This window comes from Chironomus tepperi, unplaced genomic scaffold, assembly GCF_022539635.2.
Source record: "Chironomus tepperi strain 1889 unplaced genomic scaffold, CSIRO-AGI_Ctep_v1 contig_137, whole genome shotgun sequence".
In the NCBI taxonomy this organism is placed as follows: domain Eukaryota; kingdom Metazoa; phylum Arthropoda; class Insecta; order Diptera; family Chironomidae; genus Chironomus; species Chironomus tepperi.
Window position 1 is genome coordinate 2,105,802 of NW_027226259.1, and position 27,557 is coordinate 2,133,358.

Here is a 27,557-nt window from a genome sequence, read left to right on the forward strand (position 1 = left end):
GCATTACATTTGCTTATTTTTTCCGCTGTTATGCTATCAGCGATTTATTTTTTTACTTTGTGAATACATGAAGCATAATGAATTGTGATTTTAAGCCACTAATAAAAAGATTTTGGTATTTCGCGGTTGATAAAATAATCATAGACTATTTTTATATCGTTTTGTAGTACATATAAATGAATTAGATTTAAGCCAATGAGTATAAATATTTATAGAATAAATATTGAGGGCAGCTCAGTCCATCAATAAATTCTGCTTTTTAATCATTTTTACGGAAAAATAACCTTAGAGCAAAACGCAAAGTTCATGACCAGTAAATTTTGATAAGGGTTGAAATATTAAACTTTGGAATAGAATTATTAAGAAATAACGGTATCGACAACAGATAATATTAAGTAGTCGTCCTAAAATCATCCTTTTTATCTGACCTTAAATTAAAGTTGATAAAAAAAATTTGAAAAGCTCAAAATGTCAAAAGTATGAGAAACATATTTTGGATGTTTGTACTCGTGAACCATCCTCATATTTTCGATGAATTCACTTGTTGCGTATTCGAACATCTTTTGGTATACTTCATCATTTTCATCATCCTTAGAGATAAATAGGAATGAGAGTTTAAACAAGAATGTAAATTATCCAATTATTGAAATAAAGCGCATTTATTTCTTCTGCAAAAGCTTTCATCAGAGTCAGACAATTTGAAAATTCAAAAAAACCTATGGATACACTGAAAAGCACAGCAATAATAAAGTTTATAATACATATTTATAAGAAAAACGGAAGAAGGGATGGAAAAGAATATGAAAATCCAATTTGAATATTGAATGTGGAAAGGATTTTGAATGATGATCTCTCCAGAGAAGGTACAAACAGAAAGTTTATTGTTTTATGTTGAATTCGATTTATCATGTAACGAAAAAAGAGAAAAATTTCCATCATAAAATTTTTCTTTTATTACATTTATATTTGCTTATTTCCCTTACGAATAGGAATGAAAAATATCCAAAATAAAGCAGAACCGCTTTTGGCAAAATTTTCTTTGAAAAAAGAAAGAACATGGAAAAAAATGTTAAATTGATGTTGTTATTTATTCGATTATTTATTCTCTTGTTGAGAAAACTTTTGCGGCAGTTCTGGGAAAAATTTCCAATTTTAAAATCATTTGCTTTAATGCTTATAGGAAATTTTTAAACCAAATCTTCAAATTTTGAAGGAATTTTTTGAATATTTTAATTATTGAAATTGAATCTCCTTTACTTTTTTGGTCAATTGACGCTGGTTTGTCAACTTATTCCTCAAAAGTGATAATCCTTTCTCTTCACACTCAATCATCTCTAAGAAAAATTCTTTCAAATCACAAAGAATAAAAAATTGATGAAAATTTTACGAAAATAAAGGACATCAGTTAGTCAAGGAATCCTTTTTATTTAGAATTCAGACATAAATTTGAAAAAAGAATGAAATTTCTCGATGTCTATTGTTGAGACGAAAAATCTTTAAATTTCAAATAATAAAATTATAATAACAATGAAAATTCAAGATTTCTTTATCAGATGCACGAATTTCAATTCTAGAATTGTATTCTCTATTCCTTTCTTTCTTTTTTTATTCTTTCGATTGAGCAAACATTCCTCATGGAAGCGTAAAAAATTCCATCACAGTCTAAAAATTTAAAAGCGTGTAAATTGAATTCATGTCGATTTTTTATTCAATTCCGAGTTTGATACTTTTAAAAGAGCATTGAAATTTATGGGAATTTCATTAACGATAGTTCTTTCACAGTATCTCACTTCAACCATAATAGATAATCAAATGAATGGACGTTCTTATAGCTGTAAAATAGAAAAAATATTGGTTTGAAAAATGTTTGATTTTCTATTGAAAAGTGAAAAGAATTCAAGAATGTTGATTTATTGCTAAATATTTCAATTTTATTTTAGTTAGATAAAATTAATCTTGAGAATTACTCTTCATCTAAAGCTTACTCTCTTACAAAATCAAACAAATTGTTCTGATAATGATAGCAATCAGACTTTCGATTTGTAACATTTTGTTTAATTTTCAATTGAAATAAGAGATAGAGATGAATCTAAACTTATATTGATACATATCAAGTTAAATTTGAAGTTTGAATTTGTTGAATCAAAATTGCAATTGAAGAATTCAATTAAATAATCAAAACTATAGATTAATGTTATTCGGTCTGAAAATCATGACTGAATTTGGAAATGTTTCAATACTTAAGGATATAATTTAAAACATTTCTCCCAACGAACCTTGTATTTTAGGAATATGTCAGAATCAGAAGACATGAAGTTGAAGTCAACTTATGTTTCTAATCATGAAATTTTATGTAGCTATCTTTCAAATTTCCACTAACTAAATCATTCTGTTTGTATAAACATCAGAAATTCAAGGATTGATATTTCTGTCAATAAATTCATTACTTAACGAAAATTACATTTTTATTCCATTAGAGTCAACAGTCATCTCACTTATAATCTCTTCAATATTCTTCATGTAGTCTTTACATACAAAATTTTATTAATTTCAATCACACATGCTACACACTTCAGAAAATATAAAATCGATACTCTTAACAAGCAAGAATAACAATCCACATCTGTAATATCATATGTCTAAGTCAAGAGATACAATACATCCACGTCTGAGTCAACTAAAAATTTTTGTTAGACAATTTCTGCCTCGTTCTTAAATAAATAATTTTCTAAGCTGAAAAGTAAATATTTTTTGTGTAAATATAAAGTTATTAATTTTTCTCTCTTTCTCATGTTTGTACTTTCTTCTTATTCTCCTTTTTTTAATTCTGACTTATCTTTAATTCTGTAAATTTAACAGTATAAACATTAAGCGTGTGTGTTTTCATACAAAAATTGATAACATGTGAAATGTCATCATTGTTAATTTACGTCACCTTATTATCATTCTCAAAAATTGTCTAAATTAATTATTGCGAACAATGAAATATGGACATAAAATTCTGTAGAAATGTACATTACAGTACATTAGAAATTGATATATTCTTTATGTGTCATATGGAAAAGGCAGTTGACACAGTAACTTGATATCAACATTTGATTTCAATTCACTTAATCCAATTTTCTCATTTCGTTATGTCTTCCAAATGTGTGTAACATTTAGAATAAAGAAACAACGCAGAATATTTAGCAGGCAGAATGAAATTGGAAGATGAAAACATGAGTAATAAGATGTGACAGAAATTTTGACATTTGACAAAAAAATTATTCTCATTTTGCTCATAAAAATCTTCTTTCTTAATAATAAAATAAAGCCATTCATAAATTTTTCTGGTGAATAACTAACAAATAGAGCTAATATGATTTGCTGAATGAACATTCATCATACACATGTCATCTTAGATGAAAATACTTCTCAATCATCTTCAATAACTGCGATATGGCTAATTTAATGAATATTGTTGACTAGCATGATATATCCGAGATTTTTCTGTCTTTATGCGTTGGCGTTTACTTACTGTCTGCATGAAAATGGGCGAAATTTGTCATTTAAAATAATGTCATCTATACACAAATCGTAAGTGATCAATAATCTTCATGAATATGAAAATCACGAAATGGAACTTAATAACAATGATAATCAAAAAATTCATCATCATATACTTAAAAGAAATGAAGCCTAAAAAATGTTTGCCTCAAATTAGATCCTCATTTATCAAGTCATCAAAATGATATTTCATCTCATGATGGCTTCTAAAAAGCAATAAAAAATAAATTTACAAGAAATTTGAGCTCAAGTTTCTTATGCTGAATAAAGAAAGAACTTCTGCTGCTCTCTTTTTTTAATAACCACATAATATATAATTCCGTTTATTTTTAGATGATGAATTTAGGGTAAAGAAGAAGGGTAATGAAAATTGAAGGAAAGGAAGCAGCAGAATGGAAGCAGAATGAAATTGGTAAAATGATATGACTAAAAATATCAATTTAATAATTATAGACATTTCAAATTGATGAAAATTTCTCTCCTATTTTCATCCCATTTGTTTGGATATTAAATAATGCTGAATGAATGAGAAGTGGTTAGGACAGATGGATCTATCTAAAAATAATGTACTCAGATGTCTGCTATTCTTATAACCATAGTTCTAAGCTGAAGAAGAAGCAAGACATTTCCTATGAAATTTCCTACTTTCCTAACATCAATAACCATCCAATTCAGTTTTTTCTCTATTCCATCTAGTCTTCATCAATTCATTTGTGGTTTCTCATTTAAAGAATTCTAACAAGCAATATTCTTGCAGCTAATTACGGGTTTGTTGCCGCATTTATATCGTTTCAGATTTCATAACGAGATTCAGAGCAAAACCACATAGAACAGAAGAAAAGAAGGAATAAAGAGAAGAATAAAAATTGATTTTAATTTTAATTCCAACATGTTTGGGGATCATCATCATTTCATTCTTCCCTACTTTTTATATATTTTATTTCCTCGCACATCCACACATACTTTCGTTCTATAACAAAACACAACAAAATATATCGAATTGAAACCTATAATTAATTGAAATAAATAAAAGCTGAATTTGGGATTATAGCCGATGAAGAGTCGATGAAGAATAACAAAATGAATGAAGGAGGAAGAAAAGAAAAGAAGGAAAATAAAATAACAATAACATTCCTGCACTCAAATTGAAAGTATGGTTGTAACCAGAAACAGAAACTATTCCTCCAAAATATTCATCTTGTAAGCGCATTTTTAACCGCCAATGACCAAATCCGATCAAGTTAGAGTTAAAGTAGTGATTCATATTAAGTAATGACAAGCCTCGCCAAGATGCTAACAGCTCAAGTTAGACTAAAATTTTATATGAAGTTTAGGCAACTCAAGTCGACTTTTTCAAACTGCACAAGATATTCAAATCAACATTTTAAAATAATAGCAACGATATACATTTTACAATATAGATTTAGTCATGTAATATGTAAAGTAAAGTCACATGGAATGAAAGGCGAGAGACAAGAAAAACAACAAGGCAGGCAAAAAAGTAAAAAAAAACGACTGAAGAAATTTATTAGCCATTTGTTTAACAAATTAGTCATAATTAAAATTAACGAGTCTGACAAGAATGTTGATGGAGATGCCAACGCTGTATGCTGTTGTATGCGTGATACATACATGATGTTATGCCATCATCATCATCATATCTCGTTATTCTCTTATTTTTCCTTTTCATTGTTATTTTTCTGTACGATATAGAAAGTGAAATTAATTTTTTTACTCTGCTGTTCCTTCTGCTTCTTCATGTTTGTGTCACACATATTCTACCAGATGTGAATGAAGTGTACATCACTTCCAGTCAACGGAAACAGAGTTAAAGAAAAGTAAACAAAGAAAGCAAGATTTTTTTTTGCAAAAAATATTCATGGTAAAGGGGCTTCTCATGACTTGTTAAAGATATATAGAGAAATTAATGGTTTTAATTAGACAGAGAAGCAGTGTAAGTTTTAAATTTCCCAGTTTGAAAAATAGATGATCTCCTTATTCCAAAAAATTCATACTCAAACAATAACTTTTATAGAAATATCTTTGAAAATGACAGAAATGAAGAATCAAAGAAGTAAAGACTAATCAACTCAAACAAACTTGGAATATTTAATTTCCTTCTCAAAGTCGAGTTGAAGATTAATATTAATTCGTTTATTCTTGTTCCTCAAATAAAATTCACTCGACGAAAATTAATCGCAAAACTTGTCAGACAAATGAGTTTCGTGTCTTCAATTTCAGCATCCCCATCCTCACTATTTTCCTCACAGAAAATTGGTTCTTTATATTTTGACACAATCTTTTCATCACTTTCATTATTGACTCACATTACGAAAAGTAAAAGAATATTTTTGGGATGCTGGACATAACGCTTAAATTTAAAAGTAATAATTCATTTTATCATTATGATGATGAAAACTTTATCAAAAAGTAGGTATAGTAAAAGTAAAAAAGTTGATTTACCCAGACTTACCATTTAATTATCTTCCATCATTTTCATAATTACAATCATCATTTTCAAGCCAGGAAAATTTCCAACTGGTTTCAACATAATTAATGGCTGAGAAGAAATTTTTTCCAACGAAATGAGATGATAAATTGCGCAAAAAAAATTTTTAAGGCTCACCTGCTGCGAGAGATGCTAGAGCGTGAGCTACTTGTCTCTTTCTCCCTTTTTTGCGCTCTTATAGCGTTAATTAAAGCCACACCGAATCTCTAGAAAGAAAAATTGGAAATTAATTTAGAATTCTAGACTGAATGTAGATTATATTCATGCTGTTTAGTCACCATGATGTCATTATGAGTTTATTAAAAGAAAGAAAGAGATTAAAGAGTGACCTGAATTGCTTTCTTTTTTGATCTTATTGATCATTTATACTTTGGGGCATCGTGGTCAATATTAGAAATAAAAGTATTCAAAGAAGTAACTGCAGATTTTTAAAAATCCACGAGAATTTAGATTCTTGTAAATAATGTTTTTTATCCAGCAAGTGTCTCATTTTTCAACTATATAGTCACATAAAGTCACTTAGTGTAGATTACACACATGTGCAAATGGTTTTTGCAGTTCAAAACAGCAGTCTTTCATTTTCCCCCCAAGAAACTAAAGTGACAAATGACTTAAAATATCTCGATACATTTTTTATATGAAACGCAACAGAAGCAGCAAGGAGCAGACAACGATTAGCAAGAAATCAATTTCTAATGTCAAAATACTTGAGTAAATTATAAAAACATTAGTAATTTAAATATTTTTAAGGCGCGAAATGCTCAAAGAAATGAATATTTTAAAACACAGTGTTTAATATTTTTTTTACCATAAATCCCTCTCTAAACTAAAAGCTTCCAGACTTTAAGCAAACAAAAAAATTTCAGACACTTCAAGTTTGATTAATTGAATCGAGGGAGAGAAATGAATAAAAAAAGACTTTTTGTACATGTTTTATTTCAGTATCCATGTGATATGTGAAATTTATGACACGTACCGAATGTGTGAGTATGTGTACATATGGATAAATGAATGGTTTATTTCAAATGTTAATAAAATCAGAGTTGAATTTTTTTGCAAAACACATGTTAGGTTTTTTCATTGTCTAGGTATGTGAGATATTCGGCAAAAAATAATTTTAGTAATACATTTAGTATTTAAAATAAATAAGCTCAAAGAGCTAATCTTCATCATATCAACTCTGTTCATCAAAAGAGAAAAATGTTGGTCGGCTCGGTGGCAAATTAAAAATTCTTTTTGATGAATACAAAAATGATTAATTGTATTTTTTTCTGAATATTGAATTGTGGTGAGGCTTCAAAATTTGCAAATGAATTTATAAAAGACTACTCGCTATGATGTTCAACTTTATTGTTAGAATAATTGAAAAGATGAAACTGACAAACCTATTTGATTAAAATTTGGTAAAATTCACTATAAAGTTACTTTAGTATAGTTAATGCTTAGACTGTAAACAAAATCTCTTATTTTATGAACTTTACTATTCGATTTATTGGTATTGTTGACCTTATACGGTCGCACCAGTAATAAAGCTGATAAATTGTCGGACAAAGTGATTTATAGTGGTGCAATATAATTCATTTAGGTTTCTTATGGAAAAATATTAAAAACTTGGACCAAAAACAAGTGTGGGATTAAACTTCAAGATGCTTATTTTACAATTTCAAGGTTTTGGCATGAATTTTTCCATTTTCTTAAATTAACTGAATAAAACTTTTCATTACACAATTTCTTGTAAGCTTCTCAAAGGATTATCTTACACAAAATAGTAATAAGTTGTGGCATAAGATTAAAAGAAAATGCAGAAAATAAGAAAAACTCTTGAAACATTTTGCATTGTAATAATTCCAAACAACATTTTGTCCCAAAGAAACAAATCTTTTCATTCTTACGTATTTTTCACTCTCAATTTCACTTAATCAAGAAATGTGTCAAGAAATATAAAGCAGAAAATCTCTCAAAAGATCCATTCATTGTAAATGTGAAATAATTCTACAGATTATCCAATGATGAAAATTTCTTCATTCTTTGCTACAAAATTCTTTCTTCTTTTTGTCATCAAAAAATCTAAAGTAAATACACAAGTCAACGAATTGCATGTCAGCTGAGATGATCATAAATAAAACTTTTTCTCCTTTACGTTTTCACTCACTTTCTTGTGATTGTCAAAATGTGAATAAAGTTTCAGAAAATTGTTCAAAACTACTTAAAGTGGCGCATTTATTGGACTGTAAAATGCCTTTTCCATCACTTATACTGATTGATTTTACTGCCTGCAGCATCTTAACTTAAATATGAAGCAAAAGTTTTACGCGTCAAAGGAAAAAATGAGAAAATCATATCAGCATACGCTTAACGAGATCAGCTAAAAAAAAGTACAAGAATGAAAAACTTCTTTCAACGTAGGACGTCGTAAAATTTATAGCTGTTCATTCGCCACATCAAGAGAAACGAAGAAATAAAAGAAATCGCATCACATTGCAGTAAATCACGAAATCATTTAATGAAGCGAATCATTGCTTTTACTTGTGCTTGTATGATGAAATGGAGCAGGTGATTACAATTTTTTTTTCTTCTGTTAAACCAGCGATAATCGCAAAGTCACGCTACACACGCTTTTCGTAACGTATCAAGTTTTGCTTACTTTTATTCTTTACTTTAGCTTCTTATTTTTTTATGATGCATCGACGCCCTTTCATGCGACATAACAAGAAATCTCAATTGTTAGATTTTCTTTTTATTATCAGCATCGCCACAGCAGCAGCAACGATAGATGTGTATTATTGTGGGTTTCATATAACGACGCCAATAAAAGCCGACACAAGGCGTATATATATGTATATGGATGAACGTATTATAAAAAGAAAATAGAAACATTTCATGTGTCAGCAAGCATTTTGACGCCTTAAGATAAAAAAGTATAATATAATATTATTGTTATTTTAATTTCATTCAATTGTCACACGAGATGAATTGATAATGTAGCATGATAAATTGCTACTCAATGAATTTCATTGACTAAATTAAGTAAACAAGGCTTGTTTCTCATCTAGAAACAATTATTTTTTAAATTTTTATCTTCATTCCATTATTATGTAAGTGCCAAAAAAATTAATCTTAAATGTTTGCACATACAACGATGCTCTCAATTAAATTGAATCGAATTTCATTTCTTTTTTATCTCAAGCACAATAGTCTGTATGAATAAGAAGTAAATAGGTAAATAAAATACACACAATACAATCCACAAGATGTCGATTAATGCGATCAAACACTTGACTACCCTAATATATACACACAAACTGTGAGTGCTTACTGATATCCTATTGTTCGCATGCTTTGTAATATCAGGTATGGCAATTGATTTTCATATTGAGAGTAAATTGAGGGGGAGGAAACAGAATGGAGCTTATTGCAAAATGAGAAGAAAGTAAATTTCTGCTCCTAATTGATTTTTGTACAAAAATTCCTTAAGTATATTGGCGAATGTTGATGATTAAATAATATTGAAACTTGTGAAGCTATTGTAGCCAATTCCACTTATTGATAATATCAACGAAATCTTACAAAAAGTTCCTTCAGCCATAATAATTTCATACTTTTCTAGCACATACTACTTATGTGGTATTAAAGATCCCCTACTTGAATTTCCATATACATACATAGATAACAATTACTTGGAAAAACTATACTAAGAATGTATGTATGTTATGAGCAATTTTCATCGTATGAACTTTTTGCTCTTTTTTCCTTCACAGTTTATTCTGCCTAAGTTGTATCAATAATGATGCAATAAACATAAATTCAATTCAATATGTTGTATTGTGTAGCATGTAATGAAGCGTCAAGAAGTCCCAATAGTAATGATTGTGCCTTAAAAATATTCTCTTTAAGAAATTCTTTAAAGGATTTGTGTAGGCACTAATTAACTCTTTATTCTTCAAATTAAATATTCAAGCTTTGTGACAAAATGACAACATTAATTTACATTCTATAAACTATGCCGCATTCAAAATTATAAAAGAAAAATTTAATCCAGCGTGGCATGCAATTGCACTCAAAAAGTCCTGGCAAGTGCCTCATTCAAAAAAAGTATCTGAATGACTTTTGAAGTTTGTTTTCAAAAAGGCTTTCAATGCTTTTTGTACTAAAAAAATCATTTAGTGGCAATGTTCTAAAACACTCATGGAATGCTTACTCTATTGCTTCACACAACATTCATATAACGAATTTCCATTGCTTACTCAGCATTATTCTTATTTTTTGCCGGAAAATGAGTATAAAAATAATTTTCTTCTCATCTTCATTCAACTATGGCCATTCTATTTTTATAAGTCAGTAAACGTCGTCTTCCATCATTTGTCAAATTAGCGTAAGATCTTAATTTATATGGAAAGAGTCAGAGGCTAAATTTTAAATAATTTTTTATAAGGCAGCATAACAATTACCATGATGATGACACTATAAATTATGATAGGTGAAAAAATTGTTCAGCTGGAGTTACTATAATGAAATTAGTATAGTAATATCTTGGCATGTTAATGACTTATTAAAATCTATGATAATCTAATTTAATAAAGGAAACAAAAAAAGTTGTTCAGGCTTCCTAAATTTTTACTTACCAGACAATTTTCTTTATAGTTTCATGCATCTTTGTGGGTTCAAATCATGTATGAGTTGAAAATTTGTGGTTTATATAAATGCATGAATAGGGCTAAAGAAATATTGAGTCATAAAGAGCCAGCAAAAGAGTCCATCCATAAATTTATGAAGCAATTTTTCTTCTCTTCATCCATACGAACCGTCATTATGATACTCATGATATTTTTTATCAAATGTTATAAAAAAAATTCGGTTTAGGCTAAAAAATTTGTTCTTCCTCAGACGTGCTCCTCTCCTTATTCAATTCCTCATCCGGAATCACATAAACTTCTTTATTATTATCAGTACATCAAATATCTCTATCTCATATATGAGTACGTACAATTTTTTAAGGAAGGATATACATATAAGAATGTGTGTGGATGTCCACATAATTGACCAAAGAATTTCGGTTCACAATAAATATAAAAATTTTCAAGTAAGGGGAAAACTTTTTCTCAATCTTTGCGACATGTTTCAGTCATCTGGAACAATGTGTGTGTTTATATGGATAGATGTATGTAGAAGTTTAAGAAGAAATCTGATCTGAAAGGACATGCCTTTATCAAGCTAGACTAGAGAGAATGAAAAAAAATGATAGAGAATAGAAATGTGGAGAAATTGAAAGATAATCCTTTACTCCTCTTTGCTAAAAGAAATCCTATTGCAAAAATTGTGTTACTTTCTGTATCTAGAGTTTTATAAATTGAGTAAAAGAGTGAGTTTTGTCTGGCTAATACATATTAATTGTTATATCATTTGAAGAATTTACTTATTCCTAGAGCTCGAAGTCGAGCTCGAGTTTTATTCAGGTTCGTTTAGACTTAGTTTAACCGTTCCAAACCAAATCCGAGTCATCTTCGAGATCTAGCTATTTCAAACAAGATATGCTTCTAAAATATTTAAAAACAATCCAACTTGTTTACTTGCACATTCGAAAGGGAAAGAAAACTTTTTCATTCATTCATGCAGTAGCGCATTGTATAAGAATCGGGCGAATGTGGGGATGAGAATATTAATGGAGAAATTTTCCACTTCTTCTAAACCATACAATTTTAATCATCTTAAAAGATAAAATCTATCATCTTCCGTTTTCCGTCTCTTTTCTTCTCCCTCGTGCTGTATATATATGTCATGATATAGGAAGGAAAGTTTAGGTAGTTGAGAAAGAAAAACTATTTTATTAATTTTCCTTATGGGAAAAATCAATTTCTTCTATCTAAAATACCCACTTGCTATACTTCTTTAGGGGTTATAACAACAACACCATCAAAAATAACAAAATTGAGATAAAAAATTTTCAACTTATTTCATAAGGAAAAGAAAAGCATTTTCATCAGCTTATAGAAATTTATAAATTTTTGCTTCTTATTCTTCAACTTCTTGAGACGATGAAGGATGATTTTTCTTTTTTCGTCTCCTCCTCGAAATAATTTTCTGCCATTAAAGAAGATTAAATTTATTGATCGCAAATAATAGCAATAATGCTAATGGTAAAGGCATAAACGCTACTCTTCTGTTTAGCGCATTTTGATTCTCATAAATTGAGTGTCATATCATGTTGACTTATTTACCCATGAAATCATTAAACACCACAAATGCGCTTATAAAGTTAAAACTAAATTCTACATGCTGCTTCCTTATTCCTATTCAAGCCAAGAAAAAGAAAATAAAAAAAATAAAATTGATAATAAAAACAATCGTAAAAATAATAACAATAATATTCAGACTAAAAATGTGCTGACAGTATGATGATGATGATGATGATGATATTTATTATTGTGTGTTTTCCCAGTTCCATCTTTTTTTCTCCAACGCACTGTGTGATTCACAATTCAGCAATCAAAAGATGGGGTGAAAAAAGGAGATTATTTGTAGATTATAAGTAGTATCAACATGATGAAACTTATTGGTTTGAAAATTGGGTTAATTACTTTACTTACACTTATCTATTTATGATGACCTTTTGTGGTTACATTATAGGCTTGGTTATAATGGTTTTTACTGAAAATTATATTCTAATGATGTTATTTGCATGAATATTAGGGTGATAATAATGATCTTGTAATAATTATATTAGACCACATTTTGTATTCTTTTAATTAAATTATTTATTGCGGTAACGATACTTTGAATATATTCCTTTACGCTTGTATTATCGCCATCGTAGATATACTTGTTAAATAATTATATTAAAATGAACAAAATTTCATGTAATCTAATTTTACACTGTAAATTAATTAGCTTCATAAGATAGAATATCATATTCCTAACGAGAATCAACCCTTAATGATAATCTCTTACATTTTTAATATACCTGAATAGATTACAAAATTTCTATTAAGCATGTAATTTTGTTTTTATAAAAATAATCTGAATATTTTAAGTGTTGCATTTTAACACATGAAAGGTTAAAAGATTATCAATTCCCACTGCAATTCTCAAAGTGTACGAGAGTAATTTCGTGAATAAATATTTGGATGTCGTGTCGTCAAGATGTCGATCCATGGTTTTTTAAAAAAAAATATTTTGAATGAGAAAGGATCGATATTTTTATTCATCCATTGAAGCAAATCGATAAAGTATGTAAAGAAATATCTCGAGATGAAAGCTTAAAAGATGGTTTTCATGCAATTGGATTGAGTCAAGGAGGGCAATTTATGTAAATTTTTAAAGTCTAACTTATTATTTATAAATACTTACAACTTAAATATTTTTAGGCGTGGACTAATTCAACGTTGTCCTTTTGCAAAGGTTATTAATTTTATATCGTTCGGAGGCCAGCATCAAGGCATTTATGGTATTCCAAATTGTTCAATATTTCCAAATATTTCAATTTCACCTTGTCGATTATTGAGGAAATTTTTTAGTATGTATGCATACACTGATTGTGCACAAAATCATATTGCCCAAGCTACTTATTGGCATGATCCGATTAACGTTCAAAACTATATAAAATACAACACATTTATTGCTGACATTAATAATGAGAAAAACATCAACAAGGATTACATTTATTGACTCCAACAGCTTAATAAGTTTATTTTGGTAAAATTTTTACGCGACGAATTTGTTACTCCAATTGAAACACAATGGTTTGGATTTTACCAACCAAAGTCCGATACTGTTACACAAAGTCTTACAGATAGTGAAATTTATAAATCCAACAAGCTTGGATTAAGAAATATGATGAGAAATTGACAAATAATATTCTTGCAGATTGATAATGAGCATCTTAATATTTCGCATGAATGGTTCCTGAACGAAATTATACCCTTCTTAAAGTAGTCACTAATGCTGTTTCAGGAATCAATTTGCATGTTCTGTCGTTGGAAAATGAAAAAAAAAAAATGTAAAATTTTTTTAAACTTTTATTGAACTAAATCTATCTAATTTAAATAAATAAATATAATCATAATAAGTAGCTGATAATATAAAATAGAAGAATTGCTATTAAACTTATAATTTACAATATTTTATGACTAGACGAAATTCTATAAGTCATGTGAGCAAACATTCTAATAATTTTAAGTAAATCATTCGCATTTAAAAGTACTTTTGTCTTAGTACAGTGAATATTCTGCTCGATTTGGCTCTATTGTGACTCGTTGATAAGGTGATTCGGGTCCAACTTTTTGAAATTTGTTTCTACGCGTTGGATTTAATCTTCTCAAGAAAAACCATATTGCCAATGAACATGCCATCAAAAGAAATAGTAGTATCATTGTATTAATAAGCTTATTCATGAAGAAATTCTCACATTTCAGCCTCTTATCAGGTATTTCTCTTAAAAGTTTTCCATTAAGTGTTTCGGGTCTATGACACTGTAAGTTTGTTACAATTTCAATATATTTTACCCATTTAATATCACAGCTACAATCGAATGGATTTCCATCAATATGAAATTCAGCCAATTGATTGATTATTGGTTCAAGTGAAATATGGAGACTTTTTAAATTGCACCCACGAAGGTTGAATATTTTCAGTTGTGTGTCAAGATTTTCATTGGATGAGTCCTCGTAAAAAGCAGAGCCTTTTATATACGATAAATTTCTTGATCCTTCAAATGTCAAATGACGAAGCTTTGGAAATCCATAAAGTGAAAAATCACTCACTTCTGTGAGAAATGGAAGATCTTCTAAAATTAATTCCTCAAGCAATAAAAGCGATGGTAATGATGTTGCCGTAAAATAAAGTATTGGATTTCCGGATAACTCTAGACTTTCAACATTATCTGGTAACTCAATCGTTGAAAAGTCAGTAATGTTGTTAAAACTCAAATTGATGCGCTTCAAGTCAGCACCTTCACTTAGATTTACTGCAGTTAGCTCACAATGAGTCATTACTAGACTATTAAGTTTCGTTGTGATACCAAAAAGTTGATAAATTGATGCTGAGGATAAATTGAAAGCATCACGTACAATATTTCTTCCCAGTTCCTCATTCGATGATAGCTTTAATGTCTCAAGTGTATTAAGCGGTGTAAAAACATTCAATGGCAGTTGAACAATTCGATTACTGCTTAGATCAAGATAGTGCAAAAGTTGCAATTGTTGAAATGCATTGGATTGAATCTCCGAAATTGAATTGTAGCTCAAATCTAAATGCTCAAGGGACGTGACATGAATAAAATTTTCATCTTTTATGATTGTAATCAAATTATTTGACAGGTCGAGATGTTTTAAATGTTCTCCAACAAAATCGGGTACTTCCTGAAAATGTTGATACGAGAGTATCAATGTGACGGTGTTGATGGGTAGCTTTTGTGCTTGAAACACTTTGTTTGTTAGATTAATGACGTTATTGCTCATTTCACAGTTTATTTTGACTACAGGTTTACCAATCATTGGACTTGAGACAACGTCGCAATCACAAAAATCTTCATCATCAATCGTTGAGTGATTTACCATTGGTATTTCAAATTTACAAAAATGAGTAAATGGAATCACACCGGCTTCTTCCTCATTTACTGCGTCATAATCTTCTTCTACATTTTTGCAATCGATTACGGCTATTATCAGTATTAATAATAGGAAATTAATCAACAGCCTCATTTTTATTTCTGCTTAATTTCACTGAATCAAGTGTTTACTTCTTTTTAATTCTAGAAATGTCGCACCTGGAAAAAATATATAAATGTCATTATTTTTACAAATTTTATCAGAAAATTGAACTTTGATAACAGATGATAGGTGGAACTTGTGCGATAAAAAATAAAATAAAATTGCTTCAAAGCTTGTGTCTCAATATGAGTCGTATGTTAAAATTTGTTCTAACTCTTTTCGAGCATATTGAGGTAACTGAGCCTAGCAAAAATGTTTGACTAGTTTGCATGCTTTTGAAATAAAATATCAAGACATTTGCAAGAGAAACTTCCAATATATGTCATTTTACATCATGTCAAATGTCTTCGATTCTAATATTACAGCACATATGTCCAAATATTGATACATTAATGGTACTATATTGTAAATATTTCTTTTTTGACAACAAAACTTAGGATAATATGTCATATATTTTTAGACAAAGTAAACTTTCCGAATATTTGATTACTTAATGTATGCAACCAACTAGCTACAACCTCTTACCTTCTATTACTTAAAAAATTACTCTTTTTAGCTTCAAAAATAATTGAAAAATCTTCTGAATTAAACTTGCTGCCTTTTACATGCTTCGAATGCTTAATAAGTACTGAAGCAAAGATACTATTTACACAGTTTAAGTGTGAGTATGAGGTAAACAGCGATATGGTGCTATCAGTTACCAATATATATGTATATAATATTAACGTATTTTTTGATAAAAGATTTTCGATTAATGTAAGCGGAAAGGATTCAAATTCGTTTTAATATTTAATTACTTAATGATTTTATAGGCAATTCCAGCTATATGCTTAAGATTATTTGATGCAGCATTTTAGTCTATATTTATTTAGAAACTTAAATACATAACATATAAATTCACATCACTAACTTCAAAAAAGTTCAATTTTAGCTACATATATGCGTGAAGTTGGAGGTGTTCCAATATATAGATATAACATGTAAATGTCATTACAGTTTTGAGTTCGAGACTGTATAAGAATACACATTTAAATTGAGTGAGAAAAGGCGGTAAATTGAAAAATATCACGTTATACAAAAGAAAGAAAAGATGAACGTGTGACATCAAAAATGGGATGAAGGTAAAACGGTACTTTAATGGCAATGAAAAGATGAAAAGTTTTTCTACTTCCTTTATGTGTTTACTGTTCAAAGTAATGCTATTTAGCGGAGGATGAAAATCCTAATTCGCAAAAAAAAAACCTTTTGTGTTATTTTAAAGCAAGAAGGAAAAAGTTTTGGTAGATTACATTAACAATGCAACAAAGAGCTTTTTATAAATTCTTCTTCATCTCCAGTTTCATTTTTATTCCTTTGGTTCTTGTAAAAAAATGCTTTGTCGGCGCAAAATATATCTGTGAAAAACATTCTGCTCTGTGATGGAAAAGTTAAAGAGAATATGAGCATGAAGCAATAAAAATATCAATTTTTAATCTTTAGTAAAGCTTATCAAAAATAGTTTATGCCTGGTCAGTTAAAATTGTGATGTAAATTCATATTTCTTTGATTAAATTAACTTTAAAAGTATTGAAATATAACTTGAAAAATTGAGGATTAAAGTAACATGGACGGACATGGACATGAAGCAGAAATTTACAAAATATTTTGTCAGTTTTTGAGAACAAAAATAATAGTTACAGACCCTTTGCAGTCACATTTCATTGCAATTTTCATCAATAGTCGTGTAGATTATACAGTTGATAGTTAAAGTAATTAAACAAGTTGAAACCAAGGATTAGAAATAGAGTAAGTATAGCTAAGCGGTTAAGCAATTGAATCAATAAAGTAATTAAATTTAAGCGAATTAAAATTCAAAGAAATGATAAATAAGTAAAAAAATGCGACATCCATAAATTAAGTTAATAAAAAGTGTTAAATAGTGTAAAATAATTAAGAAAATTATTTCTCCTCTTTAAGGCATTTAAGCTTCTTTAGGAAGTAATATGGATCTTCCCGGATTCTTCTTTTTGGTTAAAAAAAATGACATAAATTTTACTGGATGTTACTCATTGTGTCGTGAAGTGAAGTCGTTTAGATCTTGTTTTCTGGATTTTTTGTGACTTTAATTCTGAAAGGTTTTTCTTGCATAAAAGATTTTTCTTGCTTCATCAAAAATCTTCATATATATTTTTAATTATTTAATAAATGCAATCCCTTCAGCAAACATGAAATAAGTCACTTATTTAATTTAGCATATTTATATTTCTATCTTTACATTTAGCAAAGACACAAATAAAGAAAAAAATCTAGTACGTCCAATTTTCAAAATTATTTTAACTGTTAAAATGTAAAAGTAAAGCAAGCATGTCAACTAAGAAGAAAAATTGTATTTGATTGCTGTCATATACAGTATATGATGAGTTTACTGTAGGATTGTCTATTAACTTTACATGATAACTCAAAATTAAAATAATTTGCATTAAATTGATTTTGCCTATTAGTGTGCGATATAAATATATTTAATTAACTCTCATAAGACAACTATCCCTTCCTAATTGTTCAATTATCAGCTTTCAATTTTCTAAAGTTAGAAAATTAATTTTCCATTAACAGCACCCGTTACAATTGTTTATTCATTTTCCATTTATTTATCCTGTTGGCATGTATCTCCAAAATAGCAGCAAAAAGTTTTAATAAAAAATTAAATTATAAATTTTTTTACGTCTGGGGACTGTCAGATTTCTTTCAATCATTAAATGGAGGGTATCTCTCTCTATAGATATTAAAATATAATTAGAGTTTTTCTTTCCATTGTGCACATCTTGGCGATGCTGTCAAAAAATAAATCTTCTTATTAGTACTTTTATTTCATTCTTTATAAAGATTAAAATTATTTATGATTCATACATAATTATCAAGGACTAAGGATATTTTTTAGAAAATCCACCACTTTTTGTTTTGCATCATAACAGATATCGTTAAATTCATTCAATCACATGTCATTCCCTCCATAATTTGGTATAAATTAGCAATCTGACTTTTACTTAATTAAATATTTTTTTTTTATTTTTGTAATAGTGAAGGAGGAAATTCGCGAAGAAGCTGATAGTACAACCGAAGGCTCAATGGTCCCGATTAATGATGACCATTTTGAGATGGAAGAATTAATTGACAAGACTTTCCAAAATGAAAGAGTAAGTAAAAGTGATTTTTATAATAATTTGTATAAAAATGTTTTTCATTATTTATTTTAAGGTAGAATACTGGGTAAAATGGAAGGGATACTCCCATTATGACAACACTTGGGAACCGGTCGAGAATATTGATCCTGAATTAATTGCTGCATATGAGGAAAAAGAAGCTAAGAAGAAAATGGACGATGAGAAAAAGACAATAAAACGAAGAGGAAGAAAGAACAAAAAAGCAAAATCGATTAATAATCCTAATAAAGTGCCAGAAGGATTTGACACGAATTTAATTCCAGAAAAAATAATAGGAGCATCGAAGGATGACGGACAGCTAAAATTTCTTATGAAATACCAGGATTGCTTTAAAGTAAGCATAGTGCCTGCAAGTGAAGCAAATGTGGTTTGTCCACAAATTGTCATAAAGTTTTATGAAGAAATCATATCATGGCATTAATTGAGGACAAATCACATTTGTTTTACGCCAGGTAGTTTAAATTTATTAATCAAATTTAAATTTACTAATATGTAAAGCCCTACATCCCCCTACATTTATGCAATATATAATATATTAATAAAATTTAAATTTATAATTGCTCAAAAAACGATTTATTTATTATTTATATGCTAAAATGCCAACATTCTAAGTCTCATCTATTTAACAAAGATTATTAAATTTTATATATTTAGGAATACAGTATATTTATTTTTTTAAAACTCAATATAATTCATTTAAGTGTAAGGGATTCACAGAAATTCTTTAAAATAAAATAAATTTTTTCATAAATTTTTATTCAGTTGAAACTTTTAAAATAATTTACGGCTTTGTAGCCAAAATAGATTCATATATTGCATTTGCAACATATTTGACATTTTTTTCATTTAGTCCACACATATTTATACGCCCACTAGCAAGTAAATAAATATGATATTTCTCGATCATAATTTTGACTTGTTCTTCTGTAAGACCTGTGTAAGAAAACATGCCAATTTGATTTGTGATGTGTTCCCATGTTCCTGGTGTTCCTAATTTTTCAAGTTCATTTCTCAACAAAGTGCGCATTTTGTTGATTCTTGATGACATGGATTTTATTGATTCCATCCATTCTTGTCTTAATTCTGGATTATTAAGTACTTTTCCAACAATACGACCTCCAAAAGCTGGTGGATTTGAATACATGAAACGAACAAGTAAAGTCATTCGAGATTGAATTGCTGCAGTTGTTGCTGGATTTCTTTGAACGACAGTTAAATTTCCAATACGTTCATTATACAATCCAAAGTTTTTAGCAAATGATTGTGCACAGAAAAGTTCAAAACCTCTCTCGACAAAATATCGAACAGCAAAAGCATCATGTACCGGATCTCCAGAAGCAAATCCTTGATAAGCTGAGTCAAAGAATGGAAATAGTTTCTTTTCTTCAATAACATCAGCGATTTTGACCCATTGTTCCTTGGTAGGATCACTACCTGTGGGATTGTGGGCGCACGCGTGAAGGATAATAACCGAATTCTCAGGTGCCTTTTTTAAGTCCGATATAAGTCCATCAAAATCAATACCACGTAATTGTGCATCCCAATATCTGTAATAATGTCCATCTGTAAATCCAGCACTAAGGAACACTTTTTGATGATTTTCCCATGTTGGATTAGAATAATAAAAAGTTCGTCTACCCATTACTTGAGCAAGAAATTCAGCTCCTAAACGCAAAGCTCCTGTTCCTGACAATGTTTGTACACCAAAAGCATTTTTATTTTTAATTTGAATTGAATCCTCGCCAAGTAATAATCCAGTTGCAGCTGATGAATAAGTATCCAATCCAAGAACAGGCAAATATTCATGATTTAAAGTTGCATCTTCAATAATTGCCTTTTCAGCTTTCTTTACTACAGGCAAAACCCATGGTTTGCCTTCCTCAGTGCGATAAGCTACGAAAGAAGAAATAAATGTATTATCAGATATTTCATTCATAGATAATATTTAGTTAAGCTAAAGAAATTATTGTTGAGCATTCAGACAGGGAATTCCAATATAAAATCATTGTATTCATTGTTACAATTTGGCACGTTTGGTTTCTATCATCATATTTGCTCAACAATTTTTTTTTTTATCTCACAAGTTTGATGGATAAAAATAAATACTTCAAATAAATAATCTGTTAAGGTCAATGATCGTTTATTATCTTTGTAACCGGAAATGCACTAATCATTTCAATTTAGATTTCTTAATCCTCCTCGTGATTGTTATGTTGAAATGAAATCGGATAGAAATCAATGCAAGTTGCAAAGTTTCGTGCAAATAATATTATTTAATTTAACGAAATCGTGTAAATTGTTCATAATGTCGTCAATCATGGAAAACAATTTATCTGTTACACATTCGTTTTTGTTGTTAAGTGGAAAAATCTATTCGCGTTATCTAATCTTATTAAGAGTAAAAAATGGTTATAGTCAAATCATATGTATTGATGAAATAATTATAATTTCTGAGATTTCATTGAAATCATTTAGAAAAAAAAAAAAATCTATAACCTTCATGTAACCTTCAGATAAGAGACGCCGAAAAATTTGCTTAATTTCAGCATAATTACAGGATGTAGATCATTAAAATCATTTAAACTACTTTTTATTTGAAATACTTATTAATAATATTATGATGTAATCAATTTAAATTTACCTCCTACTCCTAAATTAACTTTGTCACTGCAAGAATCCTCCAAAAATCCTTTGTTTAATGCAAATACTTCGATCGGTGCACCTTGCTCAACTCCATCAAAAATGCTTGCCATTATTAATTAGTTTAAATGCACTAGCTTTCAATACGAATGTCTTAAATGGAATAAGATTGAATAAATGCTTTTTTATGCTCAGCCCACGAAATGACTTGTCAGGGATTTCAAAAAGAATATTTTCCGATAATAATTTCAAATATTTTTTGACGGTTTATGATATTTTCATTTTAACTTTTTTAATTAATTTCATTTCGTTGCAATCTTGGCACAACAGTCTTCCTTTTGTCTCCAAATCATGACTGCCTTTGTCATGACATACTATGTGTACCAGTTTAAGATTCTTAACAGTGAAAATCTCCAGGAAATATGTAATGATGGATATGCTTATAAAGTTTTTAGCATGTTCCTTACATTTAAGGTTCTTTTCTGTACATAGCTTTTCAATATTCTTTAAAATTGATGGAAATATATTTCTTGAAATCTCAATTTGATGGTCAAGATTAAATATTTGGAAGAGAATCAAAGCTTCACGTGTAGAATATGGATTTATATTATGTTCATAAGTGCAATTATCAGAATTCCACGTTCCATGACAATTAAATAATCCTGCATCATTGCAAAGCGATACCAGATATTTCTCAAAAATTTTACTTTTCTTTATCTTCAGTTTTGTATCCGCATCTACTTTTCTCCTTTTTACAAAAGCTTTAGCATCAATTTCATCTGATATTTTTGAAGAAGGTAGTTTCACAGGATGTGTACGATCGAAAAGGCATTCAAAAAAATCAACTCCTGAGAGGAAGGTAAAGAAATCTGTTAATAAATCATCAATGATTTTTCGTCCTTCTGTATTTACTTGATAAATTCGCGATTTTGTAAGTTCATCCTTTGTCTTATAGAAATATCCTTTAATACGATCTTTAGCTTTTGTTCTCATAATTGCTTCTTTTGTAATATTCTTTTTATTATCTACATTTGAAAACCATTCTGGATGTTTTTCTCTGTCGGAAATTTTTGTCTTCTCGTCCATTTCATTTTGTACTTTTATCACAGTTTTAATTAAGTTTTCATTTTTATGATTAATAATGAAATTTTTGATTAAGTCACGAGCATTAAATGTCTCATGATAAGTTTTACGAAATAAATCAAAAATGACATCAAATTCTGAAATGAATATAAAATTTAATTAAATTTCTTAACTGGATCATGTTAATTTAGTTTATTTACCAGTCTTGTATGTTTCTCCATTTTCAACTATAATTATGGTTGATTGATTTGGGACAGTTTTGAAATATTCTTCATTTAACAAAGCATCGCCATAAAATAATTGAAAATCTTTAATTTTAAGCTTCACTTCTATCTTTTCATATAAAACTTTTAATGTATCGGATGCTATTCCATACTTTTTACTTCTATCTGTATTCTTACATACTTTAAAACCTTTAATTATATTTTTATTAAAGAAACTAAACATTTCTTTATTCTCATTAAAACTAACCTAAATATGGTTCTGAAACTGTATACAGCGGGAATATTAAGCATGTTTTTTTCTGTGTGTTGCATGGAAAGTGGTCTAGATTCAAAAAAAAAATTCATATTCTGCATTAATACTTAATTAAATAATATTTATGCTAAGCAAGAGCTCATTAGTGCTTCAAAGCTGCTATTAAGTTATAATTTATATCAAAATCATGATATTAATAACAGTAATTTTTCAAATCAAGATTGGTTGGCTGTTATTTCAAGTTTGAGAAGCACTGGTGTATTGTAAAAAGTAAACAAAACCACAATTAACATGGCAGAGGATACGAGTCATTTAAATCCATCCAAATTGGGAACTAAGGAATACTGGGATACAGCATATGAAACGGAAATTAAGAATTATACTGATAATGGTGACATAGGCGAGATTTGGTTTGATGAAAGTTCACAAACAAGAATTATTAAGTGGCTTAAAAAACATAATATCCCAAAAGAGTCTTCAATCATTGATTTAGGTTTGATTTAATGCTTGCTATATAAATTAATAACTACATAATTATTATTATTATTATTATTAGGTACAGGAAATGGAGCTATGCTTTTGGAATTGTTTGATGAAGATTTTAAGAATCTTACTGGATGTGATTATAGCGAAAACAGTGTTGAACTAGCAAGGCAAATAGCTAAAGATAAAGACTGCGATTGTATAAAATATGAAGTCATTGATCTCCTTTCTGACAAAGTAGCATCTTTAGGAACTTTTAAGATTTGCCATGATAAAGGAACTTTTGATGCTATTGGACTAATGGAAGATTCAGCAGTCAAGAAAAAAATCTATGCAGAAAATGTTAGCAATCTTTTAGAAGATAATGGACTATTCATCATAACATCCTGTAATTTTTGTGAAGAGGAACTAGTAAAAAATTTTTGTGAGTACTTTACCAAAGTTGAAGTTATTCCATCTCAGACATTTCAATTTGGTGGAAAAGTCGGAAAAACAACTACATCCATTTGTTTTAAAAAAAAATGATTTAAAATGAGAATGTTATCATTTTGATGATTTTTATTTTTATCGGATGTCTATTTTATTTACATTTTACCTATAATAGGCAACTAGATATTCTTCATAAATTTTGAAATTTCACGCTGAGTTGTTTTTTGAATTTGTTTAACCGTTGATTTGATTGCTGTATTTTTGTACGATATTTTATCGTAATCCTTTATACTGTCATCTTTAAATAAATCTGTTACATCGACAAGTCTTGATTTGAAAAACATTTCTGGCTTTACTATTCGTTTCTTTGACTGGAAAAGACTCATTAAACCCCATGACGATGGATCTTTATTTTTTTCAATTGTTGACTCTAAAATCCACGCTGCATTTCTCGTCTCCATTTTAAGCTTTTCTAATTCTTCATAACTAACATTTTTACTAACATTTAATAATGGTTCAAGAGGATTTGTGATCCAAATTGCTGAATGATCGGGTTTTGTTATTGGTCGTCCTTCGATTAATGAAATACCATTCTGTTGGAAATTAAATGTCGAATAAAACTCAAAAAATTGAAGCAAAAGATGATGAAGTGATTCCACATTCTCAGTTTTAAATGACAATTTGTTAAGATCCCTTAAAAATGTACAATTTATGTTATCTTCCGTTACTCGTATGTCATTTGGTGTTGCTGATTTTATTAATACACTCATTGATGGCAATATTGGTTTTTTGATATTTTGAAGGAAGAACAAGACCATCACAGTCAATGAAAAATTTGTAATCCATCTTCCTGGAGTCGAAGAATTCGTTAGACCAACAAGACTTGCCCATTTTCTCAAGCAAAATACTAAAGGTCTCACACGTTCATCAATCTCTCCGTACAAATAAAGGAGTTCGCTCATATAAAATCCAGTCATATTGCTCATTGAAAAATCAATATCAAGATCTAAGCACTCGTGATTATATTTTATAATTGGAACTCTTGCATTTAAAATTTTTCGAACATTATTGATTGCAGGAAGAAATATATGCATGAGATCACCAATTACTTCCATTTGACGTTGAGTTTGGGATCTACCATTTAATCGACTCATTTTAGTATGATAAATTAATCTTGATCCGGAAATGGTTTTATAATTATCATTTAATCGTAGTATCAAATCCAAATCACATCCTAATTTACCAAATCCATTGACAGAAGATCCAAACAGACAAGCCTGAATATTTGGAAACATTCCATTTAATGCCATTTCAAGCTGATGACCTGCTAAATATCTTATTCTTAATCCGAGGTCATTTAATTGTGTTAATCTATGTAAAATCAATATTTGATCATCAATAGATTCTGCCGATGATAAGATATCATACAATTTATTCTCGTCCAGACACTTGATCGTTTGATGTATCAAATGGGGCATTTCCTTATTTTGATTAACACTTTTCGGTTTATTTGTATCTCTTGCTTTAAACCACAAAAAAGGAGATATGACTGGAATTGCTGGATTGTCTTCATTAAAGCTAGAACTTCTTAATGCTTCATTACAACCGGAAATCTCGTCAAATTCCAATAATATAAAATTTAGTTCTTCTGATAAATTATAATAAAACGATGATTTTAGTTTTCCAAATTGTGAGCAATAACTACACAACTCCTTATGTGAATTTTCAGAATTTACTTGAACCAGCAGTGACTTCTGTGCCTCAATTCTCCTAATTGCAGTCATTTCTTCAAAAGTTGTGTATTTTGATGTTTTGATTTCATCTAAAATATGTTAAAATTGATAATTGAAGTATTTTCAATGCTTGTCATTTACTTACCGTTTGTAAAATGCTTTGTACTTGTCGTTTTAAGGCTTCTGGATATATTTTTAAGCACTTCATTGTTACTTCCAAGTGATTTATTAAGATTATTTAAATATTTCAATTTTGTGAATTTAAACATGTTGATTTCCCCTATCAAACAGGGGGTTAACAACTTTGTATCCACTTTTCAAAAACCCAAACCTATTTGAAAAATTGACAGTTTGAAATTGGTTCAAGTTTTGTCACATGGCTATGTCGTTAAAATTTTTATAAAATTATTTAAAACGTCGTTCATTAAGAAAATTTGTTCATCCTATAAAATGAGATTATTTTCCTATAACACAACAATCATTGAAAAATAAATAAATTTCAGCATCATTTGCATAAAAAAATGACTAGATTAACTGTTTGTTGACAACACAGTTCAATATGCGATAATGCGAAATTTTGCAAAATTTAAAAATAATATTTCCTGTAGCTGATTTAATGTGTAAGCTTTATAAAATCAAGTAAAGATTTAATTTAAGTCAGTCGTTCAAATCCAGTTGGACAATAAAATTAGATTGGAAATCAAAATGCGAGCAATAATATTTATAATATACTGCATTGCTTTAGTTTCATCATTAGAAAATTCAAGTGAAAGCGAGAGTGAATTGAGAGGTTCTAGTGAAAATGACTCTCCAATAGATCGAGTCGATCAAGTTTTGCAGCATTATCGTCAAATCGATTATGTGCCATTTGTGTCAGTCGCAAAAGCTAAGGAAAATGCTCTAAATGGAATCATTAGATCTGTTGCTGATTTAATTAGAGCCGGCCGAAATGAAGACGCTAAAAGATTAATTGAAGGAATTAATGAATCTAAAGCATTAGAAGAAATTGTCAGATCAGCTTATGATACCAATTTTAAGAACATGGTTAAATTAGTCGAACTATTAAGGAGCCTTGATCAAAAATCAGATCAGATGCGAGGATTCTCAACATTATATGATGAAATGAAGAGAAGACGAGACATGAGAAATCCAGCAATTGTTGAAATTGCATACTGGATAAAACATCATGTTGAGGATGGTGATGTTACCTTAGATACTGATGAATTTCCTGAAAGATTTCTGTATTATAACACCGAGCAATACTCCATCATAAATGAAGCTATGAAAACCTTGGGAGAAGAGCTGAGAAGGGGAAATTCAGATCAAGTTTTGCTATTATCTAAAACATATCCTGGTGCTTTTACAACTGTTCTACCAAGACTAGTTGAAAAAACTTATAGTGGTGATGAAAGCAATTTTAATGCCGTAATGGGTTTAGTAAATATTAGTGATTTATCTTTAATGCACAAAGAAAAAGTACTAGATGCCCTTTTGACACAAATGCTTAAAAATAATCATCTTGGAACACAAAAATTCGAAACATTAAAATCTATGATCAACTCTTCAAATATGAATACATTAAAAAGAAGAATTAATGCTCTTCCTAGAGAAAATGTTTAAATTAGGATCAGATTTTTCTTAAATAAAGGAATCATTTTTAAAACCTATTAATCTAAAAACTTTTCTTAAATACACTTTTTTCAAATTTATTCACATATGCAATTAATACAAAGCTCAATGTCTACTCCAATTT

At 28.9% G+C, this 27,557-nt stretch overlaps 6 protein-coding genes across 6 annotated transcripts; 2 read left to right on the plus strand and 4 right to left on the minus strand.

Moving 5' to 3' along the window:
* Window positions 1-14,049: 14,049 nt before the first annotated feature.
* On the minus strand, window positions 14,050-16,400 carry LOC139087928 (leucine-rich repeat and immunoglobulin-like domain-containing nogo receptor-interacting protein 1). Its single transcript, XM_070636899.1, has 2 exons — window positions 16,285-16,400; window positions 14,050-15,815 (listed from the first exon to the last, which is right to left on the minus strand). Exon 2 carries the CDS (start codon window positions 15,748-15,750, stop codon window positions 14,260-14,262), a length of 1,491 nt encoding a protein of 496 aa, XP_070493000.1. The 5' UTR covers window positions 15,751-15,815; window positions 16,285-16,400; the 3' UTR covers window positions 14,050-14,259.
* A 607-nt stretch (window positions 16,401-17,007) lies between these two features.
* Window positions 17,008-19,474, plus strand: LOC139087815 (chromobox protein homolog 3-like). Its single transcript, XM_070636735.1, has 3 exons — window positions 17,008-17,544; window positions 18,817-18,932; window positions 18,994-19,474. Coding segments are annotated over exons 1-3 (504 nt in total). The 5' UTR covers window positions 17,008-17,543; the 3' UTR covers window positions 19,381-19,474.
* A 205-nt stretch (window positions 19,475-19,679) lies between these two features.
* Got1 (Glutamate oxaloacetate transaminase 1) lies at window positions 19,680-21,840 on the minus strand. Its single transcript, XM_070636705.1, has 2 exons — window positions 21,601-21,840; window positions 19,680-20,852 (listed from the first exon to the last, which is right to left on the minus strand). The coding sequence occupies exons 1-2, from the start codon at window positions 21,710-21,712 to the stop codon at window positions 19,741-19,743; spliced, it is 1,224 nt and encodes a 407-aa protein (XP_070492806.1). The 5' UTR covers window positions 21,713-21,840; the 3' UTR covers window positions 19,680-19,740.
* Window positions 21,841-22,261: 421 nt separating this feature from the next.
* Drep4 (DNA fragmentation factor-related protein 4) lies at window positions 22,262-23,587 on the minus strand. Its single transcript, XM_070636732.1, has 3 exons — window positions 22,883-23,587; window positions 22,512-22,819; window positions 22,262-22,447 (listed from the first exon to the last, which is right to left on the minus strand). The coding sequence occupies exons 1-3, from the start codon at window positions 23,127-23,129 to the stop codon at window positions 22,403-22,405; spliced, it is 600 nt and encodes a 199-aa protein (XP_070492833.1). The 5' UTR covers window positions 23,130-23,587; the 3' UTR covers window positions 22,262-22,402.
* On the plus strand, window positions 23,391-27,446 carry LOC139087792 (uncharacterized). The gene is made up of 3 exons (XM_070636702.1): window positions 23,391-23,652; window positions 23,716-24,066; window positions 26,550-27,446. Exons 1-3 carry the CDS (start codon window positions 23,451-23,453, stop codon window positions 27,422-27,424), a joined length of 1,428 nt encoding a protein of 475 aa, XP_070492803.1. The 5' UTR covers window positions 23,391-23,450; the 3' UTR covers window positions 27,425-27,446.
* On the minus strand, window positions 24,186-26,083 carry LOC139087788 (poly(A) RNA polymerase, mitochondrial-like). The gene is made up of 2 exons (XM_070636696.1): window positions 25,950-26,083; window positions 24,186-25,893 (listed from the first exon to the last, which is right to left on the minus strand). Exons 1-2 carry the CDS (start codon window positions 26,071-26,073, stop codon window positions 24,251-24,253), a joined length of 1,767 nt encoding a protein of 588 aa, XP_070492797.1. The 5' UTR covers window positions 26,074-26,083; the 3' UTR covers window positions 24,186-24,250.
* Window positions 27,447-27,557: the final 111 nt, after the last annotated feature.

Coding starts and splice junctions, on each gene's coding strand:
- LOC139087788 (XM_070636696.1), bottom strand. CDS start 26,073: ATGTTTAAATTCACAAAATTGAAATATTTAAATAATCTTAATAAATCA. Junction 25,894..25,949: donor TACAAAGCATTTTACAAACG/GTAAGTAAATGA, acceptor AACATATTTTAG/ATGAAATCAAAACATCAAAA.
- LOC139087815 (XM_070636735.1), top strand. Junction 18,933..18,993: donor AGACTTTCCAAAATGAAAGA/GTAAGTAAAAGT, acceptor ATTTATTTTAAG/GTAGAATACTGGGTAAAATG.
- Drep4 (XM_070636732.1), bottom strand. CDS start 23,129: ATGTTTAGTTTCTTTAATAAAAATATAATTAAAGGTTTTAAAGTATGT. Junction 22,820..22,882: donor TGGAGAAACATACAAGACTG/GTAAATAAACTA, acceptor TATTCATTTCAG/AATTTGATGTCATTTTTGAT. Junction 22,448..22,511: donor CAAAATCGCGAATTTATCAA/GTAAATACAGAA, acceptor CCTTCCTCTCAG/GAGTTGATTTTTTTGAATGC.
- LOC139087928 (XM_070636899.1), bottom strand. CDS start 15,750: ATGAGGCTGTTGATTAATTTCCTATTATTAATACTGATAATAGCCGTA.
- Got1 (XM_070636705.1), bottom strand. CDS start 21,712: ATGGCAAGCATTTTTGATGGAGTTGAGCAAGGTGCACCGATCGAAGTA. Junction 20,853..21,600: donor AGTTAATTTAGGAGTAGGAG/GTAAATTTAAAT, acceptor CTTCTTTCGTAG/CTTATCGCACTGAGGAAGGC.
- LOC139087792 (XM_070636702.1), top strand. CDS start 23,451: ATGGCAGAGGATACGAGTCATTTAAATCCATCCAAATTGGGAACTAAG. Junction 23,653..23,715: donor GTCTTCAATCATTGATTTAG/GTTTGATTTAAT, acceptor TATTATTATTAG/GTACAGGAAATGGAGCTATG. Junction 24,067..26,549: donor GGAACTAGTAAAAAATTTTT/GTGAGTACTTTA, acceptor GCATTGCTTTAG/TTTCATCATTAGAAAATTCA.